Below are 11,700 nucleotides of genomic sequence, written 5' to 3' on the forward strand. Positions count from 1 at the left end.
ACGCTCGGAAGACGCTAGATGTGGGGGGGGGGCTAATATGGCTGCTACTCGACGCAACGTTGGCGCAACTGCGCAGCGACGCCATTTTCCATAGCGCTGACTAGACGCCGACGCTCAAAAGACGCTAGTGTGGGGTGGTATTGTTCTTGTAATCAGAATCACAGATTTTATGCGATATCGTGTCGTTGTAAAGTCGGATAAAGTTATTAAGTAAATAGATTTTACAAGGTTACAAGTGTTAGTACATAGGACACTCCTTTTTTTAAATAAATCAAGTTTTCTATGATGATATTGATGATTGTTACCCTTAATTCGAAGAAAATCTACTGTGTGTTGTAAAATTAGTAATTTTAATTAAGATGTGAAAGAGTTTTGCATTTAATTCTGAATAAATCAATTTGAATTAAATTGTTTGATTCATTTGAATAAACCCTCAACCCTAGCGGGCCATCCGAAGGATCTACGTAACGACTGAGGGCCTACCGCGAACACCGAAGTTTTCAATTTGGGGGCATTTTTCTCTTTTACTCCAATTAAGGCCTAATAAGAGTGACAGAGAAGGATGCCCGCTTTGCGAATTTCGATGTTCAAGGTGGGCCCTCTGATTCCGCTTTTATCCGAGGGTGCCCAACGATCTTATACCTACCTCCACAAGATCGTCGAATTATAAAACAGACATCGGATTTTTGTGGACAAAAGGACCCCGGACCTAAAGTATGGAAAATGTGGTTTCAGTTAAATATCTTGAGATTTTGATATGTTATAGATTTCAGAGTCCTGAACAAAAGTCTCTAGGGGGTCTGCTACCACTGTTTCCGAGTCCCTTTCAGAGTTTCGACGTTTGTATTCCGGGCGGGTCCGGGGTCCTTTAATAAGAGGTGACAGTTCCTATATTTAACGTCATTTCCACCAGCCATAATGAGGAAAAAACTCAAAATTTGAATCTAATTAACTTGCCACTCTTCTGGATTAAAATGCAGTTTTCTCATCAGTCTTTGAAGTATCAAGGGAGCTTTACCAGCTGGTGTGGTGAAAATGGGCTTTAATTGTCTCGCTTTCACAAGTAGAAGGTTTGAACGTGCCAAATAGATGCAAATTTTGAGTTTTTTCCTTATTTTGGCTGATGGAAATGACTTAAGTGATGATTTTAAATGATACATATTAATTAAAAGCGTTCATTTTGATTTGATTTGTAATGTTTTACAGTTCGCATTTTCCTGGCGTTGGTGTGGTGAACAATTTTGAGTTTCACTCGGTGGCAAAGTTTAGCCCTCGTGCCTTGAAACCCTCGCAACGCTCAAGATTCCATTTTCGAATATTTCACTTGCTCGTTTATTATTATTGTTTGTATGCACGAAGGGTTAAACGACAACTTTGCCCTCTTGTAAAACAAATAACTTTTATCGCGTAATCTGACCAGTTACTTTTGATTCTAACAGTATTAAATTTTATTGATAAAAACAAAGAAAGAAGTAAACAAACATAATAAAACTTAAAAATCTATAGATAAAAAAATAATTTTAATTACAGTATTAAATTAATTTTAATACAGTCGGTATTAAATTAAACCTTCATTAATTGTAGAAAAGTTAAAGCGCTAAAAAGAAGTGTATTGGAACGAATAGAAAAAAAACGGGGTGAAAAAGCTCGAAAGATTATGAATAAGTAGGTATGTACCTATACCTACACACACTTTGAACCGCTAGTGTTTCATTCGATAGCGGGATGTGCGTTCGCGTTTGCGTTATTTCTATTTTTGTATGGGATTTTGAGCAGCGCACCAAGCGGAACGTTTTGGAAAATCAATATCCCATACAAAATGCCACTTAACGCAAACGCGTACGTCACGTCATGCTATCGAATGAAATTTACACTAGGGGTATTTAATTTACAGTATGATCTATACTCGTATTTCTACGATCTAAATTCAATCACAACTGCACTCGAAAAACGGATAAAAAATCTTTATCTGTGAATAAAATGCTTTCGCCTCTCCAATACGCGGTCAGCGGCTATTGTGGTTAGAACATTTTCTTCTTTCCTTACATAGCGTGCTCGAACGTCTTTGTGTGTTCTTCAAAGACCTCAATTATGAATTCGGTCGGAAGAGATTTTTATTATGCACGTCATTAAAAAAGTATTCAACAGTTAGCTGGAAGTTGTTAATTTTAAAATGAATAATTATACGTTAGTACAATACTTATGTGTATAATCATACTATACAATATTATACTAATATGCATGAAACTTGGACATTGACATACGAGTAGTAATGTGCCGCTGATATTTCACTTTTTCGGAAATATTCCGAGAATAGTTATTTGTACAACAAGAGATCAAAGTTTGATATTTTTTGGAGTGCTTATTTTGAGTCCCGTGCAAGCGAAAGATTCTATAATAGATCTAATTTAGAATCTTGAGCGTAGTAAGGGATTCAAAAGCGCACAAGATGTAAATAACTTTGATCTCGTGTAGTACACAAAATTTTTCACCCTAAGCAGTGAGAACATACCTAGACTACCTAGAGGGACAGAGATAATAGAACCCAAGTATATCGAACTTGTATTAGACCCCGCATGTTGAAATGACATTTGACTATAAAGGTCACTTGAATGTCATTTTGACTCACTCAGTGAGCAAAATCGCATTTTGCTCACTAAGTGAGACACACACTGTGAGCAAAATGCGATTTTGCTCACTGAGTGAGACAAAATGACTCAGTGAGCAAAATCGCATTTTGCTCACTGTTTTTAAGAAGCAAAGTTCCCTTGTTCGAGCTGCTGAGGTGAAAAAGAAATATAACTCGACAAGTGATAGATGGAAACGTAAATAAGGGCCAAGCATTAATGGCGTTAGCGTTTATGCATCAAAACATTACGGTAAATATGATAACAATATGGGTTTTCCAATATTCGGGCCGTTACATGATTAGGAAATGTTCCAGAAATATGCTATGTTCCGGAAATTTCCCATTAACTTAGGGAATTTTCGTTTAGAAGAAACTGAACGTGAACGGTCTACTGTCTAGACCAGTGGTTCTTAACCTGGGGGTAATTACCCCCGTGGGGGTAAAACTGGTATTTTACGGGGGTAATAAGCTAACCTATTATAACAATACAACAAACGTACACGTTTTATTTTTTATTACCATTGGGAGGAGGGGTAAAATCAAGTTCCCTAGTTAGTCATAGGGGTGACCGGACTGAAAAGGTTAAAAACCACTGGTCTAGACTGTAGGTCGTTCGGCTGTTTTACTGGAGTCAGTTATGTAACGCTGCCATACAAGACTCAATTTTTTTTTTATTAAGCTATGAGCTTCATCACATCTGATATTTGAGTAATTCTAAGCATTTCTAGCCTGGGAAGCAAAAAAAAGCGTGCGTCTAGACGGGGAGCGTGGGATCTTTAAAAAAAAATCTATTGTGATCCTGGTGGCTACAAGGGCAAGTTTGGTGTCATTTTCGTATAAACCAAAGACGTATAATTCATTGCTGATATTTGTTTTTTTCAGTTTCATAGTAATTTTACAAGAAAAACGTAAAAAGGTGAAAAATTTGGTTGGAGATTTTTGCTACGCGGAGCCGAAACTACAAAAGATAGAAAGTTGAAATTTGCACACTAGATTACATTTATAAAGTGTACAAGAGATAAGAAGCGATTTTGAGAAATTCAATCCCTAAGGGGGTTAAAAAGGGGATGAAAGTTTGTATGGGGTTCAAGTTTTATTTTAAGCTAGGATTTTGAAACTTCGTAAAACGATATATTATTAAAATACAAGTAAAGTAATTTCAGCGTTTTTGAAAATTCATCCCCTAAGGTAGTGAAAAAGGGGTTGAAAGTTTGTATGGAAATCAAAAAAATTTTCGAACGCGGGACTTGAATCTTTGTATTTGGGGATATTATTAAAAGACAGGAAAAGTAATTTCAGCGTTTTGTCAAATTCATCCCCTAACAGGGTTAAAAAGGGGTTGAAAGTTTGAATCCATTACAAATCCGAGTAGACGCACATTTCTCATTGCCTCCCAGGCTTGAAATGCTTAGAATTACTCAAGGAACATATGTGATGAAAAGCTCATAGCTTAATAAAAAAAATTTGGGTCAACTTTATAACTGCTTCCGCTATTTGTCGTGACGGTCTGATTTTTGTCCTGTAATTGTCATGTCGAATTTTGAATTTAAATGTCGGTCGTTCCAATTATGTATGTATGTCAGTCTATGTCAGATCACCACGATAGAAACCACGACAGTGACCTACGTTAAATATCGTCAGTTAAAACATGCAGATTTTCTGGTCTGGAGCCGTAGTAGCCAAGATGACAATAGAAAAATAAAATTAATCACTAGATATAGATAGACCTATTATACCGTAGCAACGCGCAACCACAAAGTGCAAAGTGAATCATAAAAATGGAAAACCAAACTTGAGCAAGAAAAAACAACTAAAAATAAATTGAGGGTGAAAGTTACTTCTCTTAGTTATTACGCAACACGATTTTTGCCAGTTTTTGATCCCCCTCCCACCCCTATGTAAGAAAAGATAAGAATAGGCTGTGACCCCTCCCCCCTATATTACCATATATTACGTAAGAATCTAAAGGAAAGTAAACGTTTGATTTGATATAGTGTGTATTTTTCAAAAAAGTCATTTTTGAAATGTTTATCCTCCAGTAGGTACCTACTAAAGGTACTGGAGCTCATTTAAGCTAACTCTGCACAGAGTTTGATTACCTACATAGAGTGTGGAAGTATTATTTTAAACGACATAATTTAATATAACTAAAATCAATCGCATTTTTGTGATCTTACATAAGAACTGTGAAAACTACCTCCCTCGCCCTTGTAAGAAAAAATAAGATAAGTTCGACCCCCCTCTCTCCCTAAATCGTAGTCATTACGTAATAAATGAATGGCGCCTTACTGAGCGCGAGCAAATAAAACCAACCAACTGCCCAAAAGCTCAACTTAGGCGGAAAATAGACGGCCATACAAATGTAGTCTACATTTTCCTGTCTAAATAAATATGGAGTAATATTAACTACCTATGCCCTTCGATTGATTCTTTTAGATTTTTTGATTAGGAAGATATAGGAAATATTTTAAAAAACAATCGGATTGGTTTTCCGCTCTGATACATATACTTATGTTTTAAGGAAGTAAAAATAATTTATTTCATAGGAAAAAGACAGTAGACAAACAAATAAATAACTTACGAACTAAATCTATAAATAATACTAAATTAAAACTAAAACCCTAAATGTATCTAAAATAAAATAAGGAATATAAAAACTACTCAGAGGCCTCCCCGCGCTACCCCCGGCGCAAAGGTGCCCATCACACTTGCTGCGTTACCGCGTTGAATTGCGATGGACAGCCTTTTCACCAGGAAAAACCCGGAGCGAGGGTCAAGGCCCCTTTCTTGCATGGCCACCGCATGCGCGGTGACCTACTTCCCTAAGGTTTTTGCTTCAGCACACCAACACCCAGACGTCTCTACAGCTACTGGGACGAACAGGTAATTGGTGAGCGCCGAGTATTTTTGGTGTTTATGTAGGGCCGCCAACAAGCAATAAATGTAATCATGTTATCCTTCAGTGATATGTAGGTAACATACTTATATACATATATAATCATCACGCCTATTTCCCGGAGGGGTAGGAGACCACGGATTTCCACTTGCTACGATCCTGACATACCTCCGCTCTTATAATAAAGAAAAAAAATTGGAAAATTCTAACAAAGGGGCAAAACTTTAGCCAATATGCCATAAATTGTGCAGTTTTAAATAGTTATTTACGATATAAGTGTGGAAAGTAGGAAATTCGCAACAAGTGGTGATCTGATAAATTAAAACACGACCGAAGGCAGTGTTTAAATCGATACGTGTTGCGAATTAACGTCGAATTTCCTCTTTTTCGCACTTGTATCGTAAATGTTTAAGGAGGAAAATCATATATGTATTTATTTGTTATTAAATAAATAAAATAATCTTTATTGCACTGACAAAATATTAAATTACAAAGGAGGAAAATGGGACACTTCGTGGAAGCTAAATTTGACTCACACGCGCAAGAGAGCGCAACGCGGCCCACGCTGGTGCTGAGTGTAAGGGTCGGCAACGCGCATGTAACACCTCTGGAATTGCAGGCGTCCATAGGCTACGGGAGACAGCTTACCATCAGGTGGACCGTATGGTTATTTGCCACCAAGCGACGTAGTATAAAAAAACAGACAAACAGACTAAACTTATTTTCGGATTCGTAATAAATATTAGGGAGTTTCATTTGTACGAAATAAGTTATGAGAAACTCATTCGAGCCGGGGTTCGAACCGTACTTTTATTATATGTTGATATTTTTTATGATATTATTAGATTCCATTCAATATTGGAAAGGCTGTTCTCGTTATTGGGTAAAGGTTAAAGGATGACTCACGAGTCACGTTAGATCCGGCGTAAGGCTCATCTAGACGGTGCGAGAACTCGCATGCGAGTTTCATTACATTACGGTATTTGATTGGTCGGCTGAATTGGATGTAACCAATAGTACTTGTTAAGGTCGCCGGAAGACGCTGGATGCGGGTGGCTTCCAACCGGTACGAATGGAGGTCCAAGGGGGAGGCCTATGTTCAGCAGTGGACGTCTTATGGCTGAGATGATGATGATGAATAGTCCTTAATGTAACTAAAATCGCATACGAGATCGCGCGCTGTCTAAATCAGCCCTATTCATTTAATTTTAAAGGGATAAACTATTGTAGTGTAGTTAGTTTGATATTTGCAGGGTCCATATTATGTACAACACCATGTAATTTGTTCGCATGTTATTGACTTTGACTTTTGACTTCTATGACAGATGATCGGTGATCACGTAATGCTTTCCATAGAAAACGAAGCGCTGTAAGCTCAGGGGCCGATTTTTGAAGTTCGACCGCTCAATTTCGTCACTCGAAAATCGGTGGAAAACGGCAAAATGCTAATTTTTGAAATACGAGCGATCGAAATTTGGAATCTAGTGGTATTGACCACTCGATTTCAATTCTATTAGTAGAATTTAAATGCCTAGTAGTGGAGATATTATTGAACAAAATACTCGAAATCGAGCGGTCGAAACTCAAAAATCGGCCCCCTGGGCCGGATCCGGGCCGGTCTGCGTGAGTTACTTAAAGATATAGGTAGAGGGAGGATTTAGTCTCTAAACAAATGCTAAAATTCCCTGAAAACTGCGGTAATATTGTGTCACATCAAAAGTGTTAGGTACCTATAGAGGTTTAAATAGTGTTTCAAGTGTGTCTTTGTCTTTTCTGTACCTACCCAAAATTTCAAAACATTGGTGATAACTCTATTAAATAAAAAAATAAAAAATGCCTCATATAATTTTGGAAAAGAGCTGATACTCTTTCAAACGGCTGTATCAATTTTTAACAAACATAGCTAAGTACCAGAGCAAGGATACTCGCTTTCACGTTAAAAAAACCGCATCGAAATTAGTCCATCCGTTTGAGAGCTACAATTCCACAGACAGACATTGGCAAATATAACACCTCTCTTTTTATTGCGTCGGTGGTGAATTAAAATGCTCCCTATTTGACGATGGTAAGAGACCAGACGGAATGTCACTAATTCCGTGGAAGATGGGTCGGGTGCTGGTGTGGGACGCCACCTGTGTGGACACCCTAGCCCCGTCTCATCTCCACGGCACTACAGCAAAAGCCGGCGCGGCAGCAGAGGCGGCCGAAAAATTAAAAAAGAACAAATATAGGGGTCTCGGCCCCGAATATAATTTCGTACCTTTTGGTGTCCGGACCCTTGGCCCGTGGGGTCCGAACGCGTCCAGCCTTTTTAAGGATCTATCAAAAAGAATAGCTGACGCCACCGGTGACCGTAGATCTGGCAGCTTCCTCGCGCAAAGAATAAGTATTGCGATACAGCGAGGAAATGCTGCCAGCATCTACGGCACCATGCCGCAGGTGGATATTTTGTAATCATTTATTTTAAGTTTAGTTTTATTTATTTTTAGATATAGTTTAAGTTTTGTAGGTTAGTTATTTAATTATGTTTTTATAAGTACGTATATTAAGTTCGAATGCACTAATAAATATTTGTAAAGTAGGTAATTTCATGCACATTTTGAGTTGTTTCTTTGTGTTGGCTGGTTGGTTTTCGGGTCTCAGCACAAGCACAAAGTTGTTCGCAGAAATGGCGAAGCGTCTGGTTGACGTAACTGGTGACCGAAGAGCTGGCGGCTACCTCGCACCACGTATCAGCATTGCGATACAGCGAGGAAATGCCGCCAGCAATGCCAGCATCCTTGGTACATTGCCTCAAGGGCTTATTTTAGATTTAGTTATTAATTTGGTTTAGGAGTATACAGTGGTATATATCTTGTATGTAAAAAAATGTTTCTGGTATTATTCAGTGACGATGTTAATTGATATAAGAAAGTATATTTAACAGCATTCATTTGGTTTGATCTGTAATGTTTTACAGTTAAATTAATATTTTCCTCGCGTTGTTGTGTGAAAACTTTTGTGTTTCACTCGGTAGCAAAGTTTGTTTAACCCCCCGAGTGTCCCGCCATTGAAGCCCTCGCAACGCTCAAAATTCCACTTTTCTAACAAGTCGCTACGCACTTGGTTCAATTCTTTTAATCCTTTTCCTGCTTGAGTAGGTATCTATCTCTAGCATGAGGAGTTAAAAAACAAGTCTCTCCACTTAAAACAAATACCGTAAAACGCTATAACATTGCCCATTCAACATAACATTGCCCACCGAGTCACAGTTCAGTATATACAAGCGAAATAACTTGAAAGTATTCGTTTTTAGTAGTAGTCATCGCAGTCGAGGTAGGCTGTAGACTACCTCCTCAAAATACCTTCTTTAGTCGCTGCAACCATCATCTGCAAAGATACCGTGTCCAATGATGATGATGACTTTTACAGATAGGTACATTTTCTGAAGAACGTGAATGTGGGCAATGTTAGTGTTTTACAGTAACTATACTTAAGTATTTATTAATACACATGCCTATTTAGTAACCTATTTTTTTGCCATTCTAGGGTTCCGTACTATTACTAAGACTCCTCTGTCCGTCTGTTTGCCTGTCACACATGAACCGCGCTGTATCTCAAGAACTGTGATAGCTAGACAGTTGAATAAGTACATATTTCTGTTGCCGCTATAACAACAAATACAACAAAAACAGAATGAAATAAATATTTTGCGTAATGGTAGGGAACCCTTGGTGCGCGAGTCCGACTCGCCCTTGGCTGATTTTTTTCAGTTGGCCTTAATTATGTAGGTGGTAGATAAAGCTATTAAAGAATTTTGCTAATACTTAAACATTCCTCCTTACTCCATTACAATTAAGTAGGTATATACCTACCTACATATTTTCCGGACCTAAACTTAAATTGAAAAAGGAAAAATATATCTAGAAATTCGTAAAACCTCAGTTAGGTACCTACCTAAAGTCACCTAAAAAGTAGGCAAGACATTCGTGCCGACTGCGGAGCGGTCAGCCACTCACTGAATTAATTATCATTAAAATAACGTAGACGACATGCCTACTTAAATACCTAATTTAAACGATAACTTTATTTATGAAACGAAGTCTTCAACCTTCGCAATTTTGTTTTCTCTCAATAAATCATTTATTTACATACAATATACTTATATATAGTGGTACAACTAAACGAAATCTAAAATAGGCCCCTTCGTAAATAGATAGTACTCACCTAATATAATTCTAGTTAAAGTTTTAATTTAAAACTCAATATTTGTATTCATACATTGCCCAATCAGATATTTTATACGCGGTATCCTGCTGAAATCTTTTAACCTTGAAAATAAACACGTACTTACGTATAAAACGATTGTACGTACCTACGTACCTACACAAACAAAGTATATAAATTATATAACGCGCCGTACGCCTACATCGATCCCTGATTAGCGTACAACCATAAAGAGACCAACTTTCGAATACTAATTAATCAAATGTACTGCCACTAAATATGTCATGTCGACTATAAATAAACTTAAAATAACCTTAAAAGTGTTGTTAAAACAATAATAATAACGAAGCGCGTCTGAAAGGCAAGTTAAAGCGTAAGCAAAGTGACTCAGAAAAGTTGCTTCAACAAAGAGTGGAGTTGAATCGTAAAATTGCGTGGAGAGGCCCAATGCCCAATGTGCCCGGATGTTGTACGGCTACGCAAACCTTCCGCCGACGCGCGCGCCCCTGGCGGCGGCTGAACGAAGTTAACTTCATGCCGCGTACACCCGGCGACACAGCTTCTGCGGGCGCTTTTATATTATTTATTGCGACATTTATTTTGTTAGGGATTTCGTCATACTATTTTTTTAAGCATTTTGTTTTTTCTTTTTGTTTATATGAGTTTATATGTTATAATAAATATGGATTGCATATTATTGAAGCCTTTTTGGTACTAATTTATATAAATTTAAGTTATTTTGCGCCAAGTCGTCAAAACCAGCATTAATACAACTTTTTGTATGACAGAAGCCTATAGTTATGTACATATAGGCATTTAACTAAAGTGACAACTTTGAACATACAGTAAATACCTATACTAACTTTCTTTTATAAATAGTAAAAATAAGTCCTGAGGATTATGAATTTATTTCTTATGGATTTCGGGAATTGGGGAAAAATAAACAAATTACTATCTCATTATGGCATTTTTATTCACAACTAACAATTATAGTATAATTAGAAACCCTTGGAATGCGCCCAATCACGTAGATCGTTAACGTAATCACCTTTGATTTCGATAAAGCGACCTAACTCATGCACCCTGGTCTCGACATATCTCTTCATTTTCTCTTCCAAAAACTCCTTAATTTCGTCATTCATTTGCCAAATATCACCATCGATCTTTTTAATCGCAGTTATTTTACGTCCACCTTTAAATGTCGCGTGTAAATATATTGGCAATGAATGATTCTTCGTTCTTGAAATGAAATAGGGTAGTTCTAATGCTTCTTCTTTTGGAGGCACCCAACCTGATGGGTACTTATCCTTGGGTTGGACTTCTGGAATGGTTTCGAACGGTAATAATCTCTCCACATAAGTCCATTCAGCGGGATTTTTTACTATTTCATATTCATATTGTTCGGTTATTCTATGTACTAATGGAGAATTTTTATAATTTGAATAATTTCTGGATACTAAAACCTGAAACAAGGAAAAATATCGTTATTTTCATATTTAGCAAGAAGTATTCATAATCCTATTACATATAACACAATAAGTTATTATAATAGTTGAAACAAGTAAAACTTAGTAATAAAATGCAACAATATCAATAAAACCTGCACGCGGCATCGCTTGTCATCGCTCATCAATCAACGTCATTCTGAAAATAATGCGACGTGAGCGAGGACGACTTGCGTGCGCCACCGTACACCCATAGTTCTGTCACATGTTGCAGTCAAAGCCACATTACAAGACGACGCGAGTGAAAATATAATTAAAAAATTACCGAAAGCGATTCCGGGGCGAGTTTTGTACCAAAATCTGCTGCGTTGTTCAAGATTTGTCCAGTTTTTCCGGTAAAAAGTCGCGCAAATGCGCACTGTGCACGCCACATCGCCGCCATTTTGAATAGCGAATAGAGCGAATTGCTACAAGAGCAATAAGAACTATATTATTCGTTTCGAAGGAAACATAATGGCGGACGC

The 11,700-nt window shown here is 37.4% G+C and overlaps 1 protein-coding gene across 1 annotated transcript; it reads right to left on the reverse strand.

Moving 5' to 3' along the window:
• Positions 1-10,679: 10,679 nt before the first annotated feature.
• LOC134671492 (large ribosomal subunit protein mL49) lies at positions 10,680-11,692 on the reverse strand. The gene is made up of 2 exons (XM_063529358.1): positions 11,502-11,692; positions 10,680-11,194 (listed from the first exon to the last, which is right to left on the reverse strand). The coding sequence occupies exons 1-2, from the start codon at positions 11,616-11,618 to the stop codon at positions 10,730-10,732; spliced, it is 582 nt and encodes a 193-aa protein (XP_063385428.1). The 5' UTR covers positions 11,619-11,692; the 3' UTR covers positions 10,680-10,729.
• Between the last annotated feature and the right edge of the window lie 8 nt (positions 11,693-11,700).

The sequence above is a fragment of the Cydia fagiglandana genome, chromosome 15 (genome assembly GCF_963556715.1).
Source record: "Cydia fagiglandana chromosome 15, ilCydFagi1.1, whole genome shotgun sequence".
NCBI classification, from domain to species: Eukaryota; Metazoa; Arthropoda; class Insecta; order Lepidoptera; family Tortricidae; genus Cydia; species Cydia fagiglandana.